The sequence below is a fragment of the Lissotriton vulgaris genome, chromosome 1_1 (assembly GCF_964263255.1).
Source record: "Lissotriton vulgaris chromosome 1_1, aLisVul1.2, whole genome shotgun sequence".
In the NCBI taxonomy this organism is placed as follows: Eukaryota; Metazoa; Chordata; class Amphibia; order Caudata; family Salamandridae; genus Lissotriton; species Lissotriton vulgaris.
The window spans coordinates 814,072,092-814,086,992 of record NC_141685.1 but is presented as its reverse complement, the minus strand read 5'-3'; the positions used below and the strand labels follow the sequence as shown (position 1 = coordinate 814,086,992).

At 44.3% G+C, this 14,901-nt stretch overlaps 1 protein-coding gene across 1 annotated transcript in view; it reads left to right on the top strand.

Annotated features, from left to right (window-relative positions):
* UCHL5 (ubiquitin C-terminal hydrolase L5) overlaps window positions 1-14,901 on the top strand; it is a 223,054-nt gene that overhangs the window by 79,995 nt on the left and 128,158 nt on the right. The window contains exons 3-5 of the mRNA XM_086956996.1: window positions 3,928-4,033; window positions 6,804-6,929; window positions 12,262-12,323. Coding sequence (XP_086813122.1) covers window positions 3,928-4,033; window positions 6,804-6,929; window positions 12,262-12,323 — 294 coding nt within the window. The remainder of the gene's footprint in view (window positions 1-3,927; window positions 4,034-6,803; window positions 6,930-12,261; window positions 12,324-14,901) is intronic.

The following is a 14,901-nucleotide window of genomic DNA, read 5'->3' as shown; positions in this document are numbered from 1 at the left end:
CTACTATGGTGCAGGACTTCGAACGCTACTATGCAAACACATACTCAGGTGAACAGTTCAGTCAAAACGGCTGCCGCTGATTGTGGCCCATGCTCCCACTGCCTGTCTGACCGCTGGGGATGCATTTCGGCTACAGCAAGACATTAGCAAGGATGAGGTCCTCACGGCCACAGCAAGGCTTCAAATGGGTAAAGCATCAGGGCAATATTGACTCACAACCACTTTCTACAAGGCATTTACTGGCGCCTCCCCTCACTCGACTCTGCAACTCTTTTTATCAAACAGAGCACCCTCACTGATACAATGAGGGTCACTTCTATAACTGTAATTCCTAAACCCAAGAAAAATCCCTCCTTATGCTCATCCTACTGATCCAGTTCCATTTTTAATGTAGATGCTAAAATCTTTACAAGAATACTGGACGACCGGGCCAAGCAGGTTTTATATCACAGAGAAGCTGCATGGACAACACAAAATGGGGCTTTTACACTTAAGATGAACCGCTCTCAAGTCCCAGGCCTACTTCTGTCCATCAATGCCGAAAAGGCGTTTGATCGTGTGAATTGGCCCTTTCTCTAACTTGTACTTGTGAAGGCAGGACTCAATGCCCGCTTTCAGAAATGGATATGGTGCAGCTACACAGATCCCACTGCCTTAATGCAGGCCAACAGCTTGATATCCAAACCCTTTAGTATAGCGAGAGGAAACAGACATGTGTGCCCTTTGTCCCCAACTTTATGTATGGAGCCCCTTGGTGGAACAGATCCATTTGTACGCCTTGATCAAGGGCATTACATGAAATTGCATTATATGCGGATGACTTCATGATTGCGATTACCCAACCATGCTCCTCTCTGCCTCTGATAGAGATAGGTCTCTAGTTTTAAAGTTAATATACAGAAATCCCAGGTCTTTATCCTCGCTATACTACAAAGCGAAAGAACCCAGCTGGAGAGCCTCTTCCCATTCCCATGGTCGACTCAGGAGGTACAGTACTTAGGCCTTCAAATTCCCTCTACAATAGAAAAAAGGCAGAACTTAACTTTGCAGGCATGCTAGCTAGTGCCCGTTCTTTCATACAATCCTGGAGGGGTCCTCCCATATCCTGGCTGGGTAGGATAGGAGCGATCAAGATGACCCATATTCCAAACATCCTCTGTTTAAAGTAAACCCTTCCCACTAAGCCACCCCCATACAGTCTTGAGATACTATAGCATCTGATTGAAATCGATATATGGGATGGCAAGAGGGCATGCATAGCCAGTAAATGTGCCTAGTTGCCCGTAGCAGAGGTAGGCCTGGGTATACCTCATCTAATGACCTATAAAGTGGCACAGTTGAGGTATATTGTGGAGTAGAACAGGCCAAGCACACAAAAACACTTGTGTTTTAAATGCCAATAAGCAATCGCCGGCATACACATATGGAAAGTACAATGACTGCCAAAAAAAACCTCTGATCGCCAGGGGTGTACATCTTGCCAGTTGTGAGGGCTACTATTGGAACTTGGAACAGTTAACCCCTTCGATGCTGGTGACAAAGCCAGCTCGTCATGGGCGTTACCTGCGCATGACGAGCTGGCTTTGTCACGTAACGCGGGTTTTTTAAAATTTAAGCTCGCAGCGGGATAACCCGCTAGCGCGCATGCGGTTAAAGTGGTCAAGAAGCTCTCCACTCATAACTCCCAGCAAACGCCTGTTCTTGGGAATCAAGATTTCCACCGTGCTATGCATGGTACACATTTCTTCCATTGTAAGACGCCAGCTGTAAAAAAAAAAAAAAATCACTTTTTTTAACCAATACAACTTTTTAGACATATCCAATCTAACTACAGAATACCGGAGACCTCTAGTACGTCCTTAGGCAAGCAGACCCCTTACAACTTTTGCGAAGTGTCTTCTCACCCACCACGATAAGGCCTTCCTGTATGATGTTTACGCCTTTCTCAATACAACCACAACCCCTAACAAATCCCCAGCCCAACTGAAGTGGGAACTAGAATGTGAGCACCCTTTCACCCCAAGGAATTGTTGGACATTTTGCACCGATCTTGCACATGGGTGCGTAGCTCATCTGGGAAAGCAACCCTACTGTACCACACTCCACTTAATGACACTGAGCAACAGTGAACTGCGCAATTTGATTTAAAAAAACACAAGATTAAGGATAAATTATATTTAGGAAAGCTGTATTTTCTCTTTCTATACCAACCCAATTTAAACTACACAAACATTAGAAATTCTAAAGTTATAACTTAAATATATTATTTCCGTTAGTTATAACCGCCCTCCCTCAAGACACTAATGGCCCTGGGTGCACCCATGCCCTGGGGGATAGGCTCTCCAGTGCTAAGCCCTGTGGCCAACCCACCGCAGCACAAGGTGTATGGTTGGCTACAGACCAGGCTATGTGGCCACCCCATACCATGCGCGGACTAAGGCCGTGCGCAGCGTGGGATTGCCTGCATGCGGGGGATGAGCTGCAGATCATGCTCTGTGGCCAAAACCCCCCATGCACAACCAAATGCCCTGCACAGATGGGGTTGGCTGCATGTGTAGATTAGATTTATATATGGTAATTAAATATTACTTAAAGTTGGAAAAAAAATCCTAGATATTCACTAGACAAAACAAAGGTTAAATTAACGTTCTAGTTAGGTGAACTGTTTAGTAACAACGTAACTCTAAAAACCACTGACATTCACCCGTTCTAGTTCTCAAGTAACTATAATTTGTGCCCTAAGGTTACTATAATTTGCTTCCTTGCCATGCACTGTTAATCACCCCGCATATTACATCACTCATGACATCTTCCATGACATCATTGATATCGCTGCAACTATTGCAATTAAAGTATTGATGAGAAATCTGTGCATGGCAGGGTTGTGAATTATAGTTACCTTAGGGCATGAGTAATTCTTATTTGAGAACATTTCAGTGGTTTGTAGAGTTTAAAACGTTCTTGTTGTTACTGAACATTTCACCTAACTAAAGTTACTTTAACCGTTGGTTTTGTGGGTGTGTGTTGTGCACACAGGCACCACCAGTAGCTCTGCACTGTGGGTGCCTCTGTAAATGGTGTCATTTGTCCACGTACTGGAAATGAATTGTGTGTAGCCTATGGTATTTTGCTTCCAGAGTTCTTACTAATGGTAGTAATTTCATAGTGCTGTTGTTAATGCATAAGGATACCATTGCTGAAATTGTCACTCAGTGGAGGTCGAACCTCGATGCAGCAGTATTTCTTCTGGACTAGGAACTTTGTAGGGGTAAGAAGTGTTGGATTTTTTTACTACTATTAATTTGCAGTGTAACTCCAGTGCCCTATCACGTACTAAAGCGTGATTGCTTTTTTTGTGTCTTGCTCGACCTGATCATGCTTTTCTGGTAATGCTGAACACAGTTGGGGAGATGGGGGAGGGGAGTGTCTAGGTATATTAGTCTCTTTTTTTGACTGTTTGCCCTGAGTGTCAACTCTAATGGTTACCACAGCAAAAGTAAACTTGAATGTTTCTCATGTGCAGTGCTTTACTTGAGCCGCTGGGGGCTCGTCCTCACTCATTTCTGGGGCCCACCACTTCTTTTTCCGCAGCACACATTTATAGAGGGCAAGAATGAGAAACAACGCATAATGCAGAAACACATAGGAAGAGAAAGAAGGAAGAGCGTCACAGATAGAGAAAAGCCAGAACCTGCAAGAGTGAGATGTAGGGCTAGGGAGAGTATGGTAGTGGGTTAAAGTGGTATGAGGTGGATGTAAGACTATGCAGTCGATGTGCCAACATTAAATTGCACCGGCCATCGTAAATCACTGCCCTTGTGAATTAGAAATCTCTTAACCATATTTTTCATTTCTGTGTTTGATGGTGTGGTCTTTGTTTGTCCAATGATATTTATTGAGATATTAACGCATATTTTAATCTTGTAGACCAGTTCACGGCCTAATTTTCCTCTTCAAATGGCAACCTGGAGAAGAACCTGCTGGCTCTATTGTGCGAGACAGCCGACTCCAGACCATCTTCTTCGCGAAACAGGTACCACGTATTGTTCATTTTGGGCCCAGGCGTGATCAACAGCTTTTTTCTAAGTCTATTTATTGATGGATAGAGCACTTTTTATGCCATCGTTTGTAATACCACTAGCCCTGACTGTGCTGCTTTACTTAAAGCGAGAAACAGATGCTTGGTGTATTGCTGTAACGCCTAGTGCTTCTCTGTTGTGAGTCTCCATTTTAGATGGTCAAATTATTGGGATTTCGGTGTGCATGCATTAGTGCAGAAGTGGTGACAACTGCCCCAGAGGCGCCGGTATCGCTTCGAGGCATCTTTTCCCGGGCCACCGATGTCTCAATCGTGGTCAGCCTGGGTAAGATCTCTGCGGGGTGATGTCGCTTTCCAGGGCGAGGCATGTTGCCGCTGCTCAACCCAGACACACACATCTCTCAGCTCTGTAAAGATTAAGGATTTTCCATTCGCTGGCACTTTTAGCTTTGCTAGAAACCTGAGTGAGTGCTTAACCCTGGTTTCTTTCAGATTGCACTTCACTCCAAGTATGCTGTCTTCTCACTGAACCATGAGAGTATAGTCCAGGAACAACAAGATGTTGGCAGTTTCAAAGGTGATGCGGCCAAAGCACCCAGCGAGTTGTAGCACTGAGTCCCTATCCTCAAAGTTCAGGATTCTGGCCACCATTGGCTGTGACAGGAGACGAGGGGGTGGGGAGGGTGGTCGGTCATCACTACTGCCACGGTAGAGGGGGCACCCCGATTCCCTCCAATGCGAACAGGCTCCCCCTCGCTTCAGAGTAGCGAGGTGCGGCCTACATTACTAGTCGTCCTCAGCCACTGACTCAGATTGGAGCCCCAGCAGCTCCCCTGCACCACTCATTGCATAGGGGAGGGGGATAGTGAGAGGATGGGGCACATGGCGACAGCCGTGCCTGTTCCTTGTCACCTTTAGGCCCGCGGGCCCCGAACCTTCCAGGTGCGGCTCCCTGTGTGAGCCTAGGTGTGCCTCCAGTACCGGAGCACATCCACACAATCGCTATGGTCCAGGCAGAAGGGGGTTCATTGATGCCTCCGGATTATCATGCCCCTTGCTTCGGAAACCTCACAGAGTTGCGTCCGCCATCTTGCAGCTCTTAGCCACACTCACTTGGGAGGGTGGCAGCCATTAACCTACATGGATTTTTAGGTCTGTCTTGCAAGTGATATTCACAAAAGGGACGTATAAACATAAAGTGGATCCACTATGTACTTTAAAAAAAAATCAAAATAGACTGACAATGTTTGTATAGGGTGAACCATTTCACTTCCCTTTTCTAGAACCCAATCGGTTTGTTATGACTCCTCACCTACTTGGTTTTTAATTCAGTGACCTGCTTAATCGTCAACTCCTCTTCACACTTACGGACATTGTATCTGGGCAGGCTCTACCTCATTTGTCCGAGGGAGCTCATTGGGTGAGATTTTTTGTATCAAGGGATAGGGGATTGAACTTTTTAAATTGCCTAAGAGTGTCCACAATCACTTATTATCTTTTTTTTTTTTTTTATTCCCAGGGCCGCAGATAGTTAAAAACAGGGTTTTGATGTTAAAGAGTTGAATTATGTGCTCTGTATCAAAGGACTGTCTACACGTTTTAGTAAAAACCCAGTGGGTGAGAGTCCTTATAACAAACCAATAGGGTTGTTGACATGGAAAAAGTGAAATGGTTCGCTCTATAAAAACTTGGTCGTTCTCTTTTGATGATATTGGACAGTGAACTGTCACCTGACCTTTTAATCTACACCAATATTATTCAATAGTTCTTTACTTCCACACACATACCTATCTATTAATATGCTATTTACATATTTACATAAAACGCTTCCCATTACCATATAACATTACTTTAAAGCCAGACCTGCCTGCCTTGGAATCCCGAATGACTAAGCGTTTCCTATGCACATAAAAAAAATAAAAAATTCTAGTTCAAGGAGCTGTTGTTGGATACTTTCAAATTTGAACGAAATATTGTATTGTAATTTCATTTATATGGCGCTTACTACCCCTAACGAGACGTCGCAAATCGCTTTTTCGGCGAGTATCAAGCTACTCCGGAACCCATAAAGGATTAGTGGTGAATTAGTATAGTGAAATATGAAATTAATTTGAGTGGTGAATATTAATCAGTTATTTGGATTGAGAAGGATAGAGTAGGGATAGAAGAGGGAAAAAGGTTTGCATTTGTATAGTGCTTTCTACCCCCTGATGAGGTATTGAAGCACTTTTTTTGGCGAGTAGCACGCTACTCTGGAACATTATTTTTTGTTCTCTCTTGGGTAACTACAGAAAGGAAGGTGCCAGCACAATGGTTTTCACCCCAAAAAATCTTTTGTCACTGGTGCCTTTTTAAGTCTCGCCACTAGTCCGTGTCACCTGCGTGTTTGTCTTGAACCTACTCTCCCAATACATGTGGCTGAGCCTCCTTAAGCAGGCGACAGCAGGGGTTAAAATGTTAAAGTCCAAAAGAAAAAAAATACAGGAACGCTTAAAGGATGGACTTCCTCTTCGTTATAAGGTAACTTTGAATGAGAAACAAATTTGGAATGTTACTATGTCGTGATTAGGGGTTGTCCAAAGAGCTGAATGCCGTCCATCTCTTCCTTTCTGAAAAAGCGCTAGAAATGTAGCTCTTATGATTATTTGTTGATGAGTGGCAGAGTTGTCAGTGAAGTGACATTGGTACAGCTGCAATCTGACAGTTTCCTTCCTTTGCCAACATTTTCCTATAAAATAAGTTTTTGTGCTATTTATCTTTGTAGGTTATCAATAATGCTTGCGCAACTCAAGCTATTGTCAGTGTTCTATTGAACTGCGATCATTCACATATTTACATTGGGGACACCCTTTCGGAGTTTAAGGAATTTACACATGATTTTGATGCAGGGGTGAGTATTTTTATATACTATTTCTTAAAACTTTTTCTTGTTGCATGCAAAATGTTTGCTGACTTTTTTAGACCAATAATTTTGAAGATATATTTTGGTCTTTATCTGGGTGTAACATTTTAAATTCATAAGCCACTCTTCTGGCATTGAACCCCCTAGTGCTGTTCGAGGTTCACGTTTAAGCGAATGTTTGGAGCTCGTGCTGCCGAAGATCACATGCTCTGCAGACACCTGCCATTTAGTAGTGGGTGTGGACAACCTAGGTTTATTTTGGAAGTAGAGGTTTCAAGGTGACTCACGATATCTCCCATGAAACCCTCGATGCACCAGTTCATAGACTCCAACGTAGACTTTTTTCCTGCCATAGAGTTCGGACAAACCTCTGAGCCTTAAAACTGTATCCTTACGGAAGTGCCATCTTTTTCAACATTGAGACACTGGAACTAGTAACTAAAACGTTCAACAACGTTTATGGTCGTCAAACTCTTCAGAACCGGATTGTACTGAAATTCTTGGGGACAGGTCATATGAGAATGACTTGTTGGGTAGGATACAGAGAATACTTTTTAAATTCTGCCGTAATTGGTAATTGTAACAATGTTCCTGTGTTTGGAGCAGTAGAGAACCTAAATGGTACATCTATAAGGCCTTTCAGTGTAAAAACACCATATGGCATTGAAGGGATACGAGATGGTCGCACTATGCAGTGCAGCGCCAAAGCTGTCCTGAGCCATGAACCAAAAACTGTGTCAAAGAAGTCAGAGAAACCTGCTCTAATAATTAAAGGAGTGGGTCCCTTGGCACTCTGGGGGGCCAAGGGGAGCAGAGTCTAGAATGTGCCCCTTCCTGTGCCTCTGACCTAGGAGAACATCCTTCTCCAGGGTCCTTGTATGGTGAATGATCAAACCATCATACAGCAGCCAACATCTCCAGTGCCTCGAGACCCTCGCAGGCGATTTGCCGTGCTCTAAATATTGATTTATTGATTAAACCCACACCAAGGACAAAGGCCACACCTCTGGTATCTTAGACCACTCATTTAGAGTATCTTCCCTCCAGGGTTAGACCTCGAATGGAGCCTTAGCTTCAGGGCATAGAACATCCTTAAGAGACACATGCCTCAAATCTTGATCCACTACCAAATAAGCTTTGTAGTTTTTGCCTCCCACTGCCTCTGAGCTGTCTCAGCCCTGAAAGCCAGCCCTTGCTTTGGAAATGCCTCGACCCTAGACTTGATAAGGAGACATTCTGCTTCAGCCACAAGAGCCTACACTGTCCGGCTCAGAACAGAGTTCAACTCCCAAATCAACCTGGAAACTAGCCTCTATCAAGTGAAGCAACACAAGCAACAGACAAAGGCAAGCAACCCTTTGTAAGGCACAGGGAGATCTACATAGACCTATTTATCAGTCCCATTCTATCAAACCCACCTCCAAATGGTCTGCCTCACACAAACAAGTTTGCCTCACAATCGTGGAAGCTACCTCAAAGCAGCTGAGGTATATCCCATCCCCCAAAATAGTATATCTAGGGAGCCTCACCATCGCCCATACAGTCTCCATCCCCAGCACAGTCTGTTTATATAGACTCTGATCAAGATCCCTCTGCTGATCAGCCACACTCTTATGAGAACCCAATACCCCTGGATGATGGAGATGAGCTGTGGCATGATTATAACTAATCTTTCCAAAACTGGACCTGTACTTATCGCTTTCTCATTAAGCCATCCCCACCAAATGTTACTACTGTATATCATGCAGTCATCCATCTTGTAGCAGACCATCATAAAGTCATACTTCATGTGGCAGAGGAAGAGGAAGACTTCCTCATTGAGAATGTCTCAGTGAAAGAGCAGTATGTCCTGTTTCTGCCTATGTTAAAGAGCATGCTCAAATGCTTTTCAGAAAATTTCAAACACAACGAGAAAGGCAGAGATGTTGCATGTACATTTGAGGCGAATTATAAGTGTCACTATAATACCCCATCTACATCAGAGGTCAGGTCCCACCAGCTTCACCTACAGTACATGCAGCACACAAAAGGGGTTTTGTGCAGGGTGCAAGAGATACCCCTTCACCTTTCAAGGAAAGCCAACAAATTTATGCTGTAGGCAAGCAGGTAGCTATGGTTGATGCCACACAATGGTACATAGCAACCCAACCATCAGTCAGCACCTGCAGGACGGTTAAGGTTATACTTTCCCCACTATGAGAAAATAACCTGACAAGTGGGCACTCCATACCCCATGGCTTTCCCCTGGAGTTTCATACCACACCACCAAATATTCCACCATGTCGACACAGCATCAGCCAAGCTCACCATAGGATTACGTGGTAAGTGCAAATGTTGCTTCAAAAAGGTGACCTGATAATCTCTTGCCCAATGCTTTTTGTTTCATGGAAATGGCCTTCCTCATTGCAATCACTGCCCACTGTAGAGTCTGTGTCCTGCCAGCCCTTATGGTACACAAGCTGTTTATGAAGTGCACCATGATGGGTCGTCCTTAAAACACACCCTCGTTTTCTACTTCAGATTGTCTCCCCTTTTCATGTCAACAAAACTTTTGAGTTACCACCTTTTTTTCCCAACAGCATTCGGGTGCTTTTGGCCTGCCCACCTTGGAAAACAAATTTCAAAAGTGGATCTCACTAGATGGTTTGATAGCAGTATCCAAGTTTGCTATGCTAAAGCCAAACACACACAACACGCTGGCCTAGAGCACATTTCGTTTTGAAAACAGGGAGCCATTGTGGCTTCCCTAGACATTATTTCACTTGTAGACATGTGTAGGGGTGCTACGAGGTCTACTTTCCACACCTTCTTCAAACATTACTGTGGGTATTCACTCCCGAAAAGAAGTACAAATTGGGCAAACTGTACTTAACAAATAGGGCAACCTGTACTTAACACTTTGCTCCAGAAGTGTTTCACTCCTGCTTGCAAATGACTGTTTTAGGGAGATGGATACTGCTTTTCAGTCTATGCAGATCATGTGATTTATAGCAGCAAATAAAACATTACTTACTGGTAACAACCGTTTGCAGTACTGTAATTCACATGCATCTTTCCACCTCCTTCGATTCAAGTTCAATCCATGACGTTTGGCTATTATATTGTAAATACATACAATTACACACCAACTTCCCTACTATGCATCTCTAACACTTATCTTACTTGCATGTGTATCTGAAAAAACATAGCTACGTTGGAGTCTGTCCTGTTGCATTGTGGGTTTCAGAGGAGGTATCACAAGGCACCTTAAAACTGAAACCTCTATTTAGAAGAAAACGGTGTGCAATTTCTACGTCTAGCATTAGATGTCAGAAGTGTGCAGAGCCTTTGGCTCTTCAGCACTACAAATTAGTTGTTAATGGTAAGTATTGTTTCCTTATTACTCATATGCTCACGTTTATAAAGACTAAACTTAAAAAGCCAATATTTAGTAATATTGTCCCTTCTAATTAAAGTGTGGCCTTAAATGAACTAAACTTGTTTAATTTATTCTTTTGAGGGTTTTATCTCAGATTTCTGCCCTATAGTTTTCTTGTGTTTACATACTTGTTGCTGACAGGCTGTCCCTAGATTGCTGTCTCCCTTCAATTTTTTTCACCTCATCCAACTTCCATGCCCCTTCCATTGCATATATTCTCACTTCCACACGCCTAATGATCACCCTGCTCAACATCAATTTCCTTGCACTGCCTCCTTTTACCAATATTTACCCCCTCTATCATCTCGCGAAGCATATAGGTGGATGAGCAGATGACTCAATTAACCCCCCTCCTTTCAGTTACCTTGAGGTAGTGAAGGATTACCACATTCTAGACTCGAGGGTGCGTAGGAGGGTGGGACAGTAAACTGTATCGAAGACAGGTGCGAGGTCGAGCAATATCAAGAAGCAGGGGTTATCTTCATGTGTGGTCCGGATGTGTAAGGCTGTACAGAGAATGCTATTTGGTGCATTATAGATTATACCCTCTTTACCACAGATGAAGATGAGCCCTGCCTCCTGATATTGCTGGACTTCTCAGCTGCCTTTGACACAGCCCACCATAAACCCCCTCATACGTACCCTGAAGCTTGAATGGGATTTACCAGCAATGTCCTTCACTGGTTCTCCTCCTTCCTTTCCAACCGACACCAGTTTGTTCTCATGGGCACCTCCAGCCACGAAAGATCATTAGCATGTGTTGAGTGCCCCAGGATTCCAGTTAGTCTCCTTTTATCATCACCCTTTACATTGAGCTGCTTGGTGCTCTACTCACAGATAACCGCATTAAGATTCACCAATATGATGATGGTACACAGCTCCACTTGAATTTCTCTTCCTCTTGAGACTTGCAAAACCTTAAACCCTGCTTGTACATTACACAGACCTGGATTTCTAGTGCCTACCTGAAACTCAACCGAGCCAAGACAAAGTTCCTGTTATTTGCCAAAAACAATAAACACAATAAGTACAACGTGGCCCAATGACGTGAATCTTGACTGCTTCGAATCCCAGCTCTCACCAAATGCCAAGTCACTTGTGTTCACCCTGGTTGCCAACCTCGCTCACACAGACGACATTGCCAAAAACTCAAAAATGACCTGGTATCAGCTCTTGCGTCTAAAGAAAATCAAGCCGTTTCTTCCAGAAAGTGACTTCAGAGCCGCTGTTTAAGCCCTCATACTGTTGAATAGGGATGGTGGTAATACCCTACTCCATGGCCTCCTAGGCTCTACACGGGCACTCCTTAAGGGCATTCTACACGCCGCTGCACATCTCATCCAGGGCATGAAGAAATATGATCGCATTGCCCCCTTCTTGCTGAACTCATTGGCTCCTGTTGCTGGTCCTCACCATGTTCAAAACTGTCTACATCATTTACAAAGCCATCAAGACCACCACCCTCTGTAACCTTGCAGGCTTGCTCACCACCTGTGGTGGGCTTCGACACACTCACAGCACAGGCTCATCTGTAAAAGACATTTTACAATCTACTTTTTCCATCTATGCACCTAGTATCTGGAAAAACATCCTGGTGTCCATCAGGACCGCCCAATCGATGCTCCAGTTTATGAAAGAGTTAAATACTCATCTCTTTAAAGAACACTACATCACAATGCATTAACCATCCACAACCCAGTTTCCTCTCCTCCTGCTACTTGTTTACGTTTGGCAAGGTTCATATACATGCATACATAATACTTGCTATTGCAAGCAGTTACATTTTTACTAGTCATGTGGTATCACTTGGTAACAGGGCTGTCTGTGAAGACCATCTAGCCTGAGGGGGTAACTCCTGTTGTGTGCATTTACTTTGTAATATCTATCTTTGTCTTGTTTCAGATGAAGGGCTTGGCGCTCAGTAACTCAGAGCTGATTCGACAAGTTCACAACAGTTTTGCCCGGTAAGTGTTGTTGAAACTTGCACCGTAGTGTCAGTCAGCTGGTTACAACAGCATGACCCGATATAATTTATCTTGCTGGTGATACTTGTACATTGGCTTTTGAACAACGCTGCCTCCATTCATCTTTGTGACTGTGTCACCATTTTTATTGATGTGCAACAGAACGGAATACTGTGTGATATCTATGAATGAATGAAGAGATATTTATCAATTTCAACTTCTGCTTCAGAAGAAGCGTCCTTGCGCTTGCATACATCCAGTCGGATAGTGTTGAAGAATATAGCTCTCTAAACAACACTGTTTTCAACTGTGCCTTGAACAGGCTTTCACTAGAGATGGCACAAAGGGAGATAAGAAGCCTTTCAGGTTCCTGTACAGAGAAGGATCTGTCCCAGATCTGGCTTTTCAGAATCTGAGGACACATAATTAATTGAGATTAGAAGAGCGAAGTGCCCTAGCAGGGGAGTAGTTTTCAAGCTGGTCTTGGATGTAGCCAGGGCCCTTTAATTGGAAGGCTATATGAGTTTTAATGAGAGTTTTGAATTTTATCCTTGCCTTGATAGTAAGCAGTGCAAATCGTTTAGCCCTTGTCTAACAGACTAGCGTTTGGGGATATTCTGGATGAGCCTAGCTGCTGCATTTTGAATCTGTTGTAGTCGTGATAGCAGATTCTGGGGGGCACCTAGATAGAGTACGTTGGCGTAGTCCAACCTGGAGGTGATTAGTGTCTAGGAAGAGATATTTTAGAAGCTTTCTTAAGGATTTTAGCAGGCCAAAGAATGTAGCAGTGGTGACTTTGACATGGAGTTTGTAGGAAAGTGCAGTGTCCATAAAGACGACCAGATTTCTGACTACTGTAGAAGGGGTAGGGGCAGGCCCCTAAGTTTGATTGCCAGAGACGCAGTTCGTCAAGAGGGGAGGTGGAGCCAAATATCAAGATTTCAGTTTTGTCAGAGTTGAGTTGTAAACAATTGTTGTGCATCCATTGAGCAATGGATGCAAGACAGCCCTGAAAATTTCCAATTACATTGTCATTAAGCTGATGGAAGGATAGCATAAGCTGAGTGTTCGAGGCATGTGGGCTGCTGAATTCATATCTGTGCATAGATCGCCACCTAGTGTTGGGTCCGGATGATTGCACATTGTTGTCCTGGAAGAGTCTTCGGAGTATCACGAGATAGGTGGCTCCTCCTTCGGACTACAGTGTGCATGGGCATCCTCTCCATCCTCAGATTGTTTTTTTCCGCCATTGGGTTCGGATGTACTTTCCAACTTTCTAAGTTCGGAATTAATTAAACTCTTCTCTAAAGGCCCGTCTGTATTGTTTCTGCGCTCGGTACCGATACACTTTTGAAACATCTATTGCACTTCGGTCGTTGAATCGGGCCGTGAGGCCTTCTCAACAGCGCGTGGACCAGCCGTCGATGGAACGAAGTCCATTCAAATACTGCCCGCAGGTAAGTTCCCGCATACTGATCAGCATCCCGTGTGCAACAAATGCTTATCCCCAGATCACAAAGAAGATAGTTGCCTGGCCTGTGCCCAGTTCCGGTCGAAAAAGACTATCTGGAATAGACGGGCGGCGAGGCAAGAAATGCAGCGGTCGGCACCAGAGCCGATCATATCTTAGACGATGAGGAAGAACTAGCGAGCGCCTAAGAATCGGATCGAGATGAAGAACAGTACTCGTAGCACTACTCCGATGATTGCCTCGAGGACGAAGACCAAATTGTCGATCTTGAGGAAGACTATCAAAACATCGTAGCTATTGAAGACCACTCCGATGACGATGAGGGGCGAACCGTGAGTACACCGCCCCATTTAGACACTGAACCAATATCAGAGACTCAGGTCAAGGCATCGCCAGCAGGCCTTAGCCAAGATCAATATTCAGGTTCTACAGCCCCGCTATACCGCCCGGCTAAGAACATATCCAAAGAGCTCTCTGGGACACTCCATACGGCACCGGTTACATTAAAACCGAAACTCGTCGACAACACCGTCTTCGGACAGAAAGTAGTCGAACCAAAAGTATTTAAACCAAAGGTCATCGAGCCTAAGGCCGTAGCTCCAACACGACCTTCGAAGCCTAAGACCGTTGAGTTGACACCTAAGATCAAATCTGTCGAGTCGACCCCAAAGCCAAAAGCCGCCGGCTCCACATCGCGGGCAAAGATCATCGATTCGACGCCAAAGCACATCGAATCGAACCCCAAAACTAAGAGCGTCGAATCGAGCAATGTAACATTGACTATCGACAAGGGGACAAACACAGTCTACGACAGTAAAAGGCCTACGCCCAACACTAATGTCGAACTGAAAGTGAAACCTAGGGTGGAACAAACTAAAGCGGTCGAGCCGTAGCACCTCGAACCGAAGAAGGGCACCGAGCCGAGACCTCAAATACCAAAAACACCTAAAGGCACTGTCGAACCGACCAATCCGCTCGGTCCGAAAAAGGTGGTGAAGCCACTCAAAGACATTCCACCAACAAAACCTGTCGACAAGCATCACAAACCACAAAAAACGGTCGAACCCAATAAATATCGACCCAAAAACAGCCAAACCAAAGGCTACT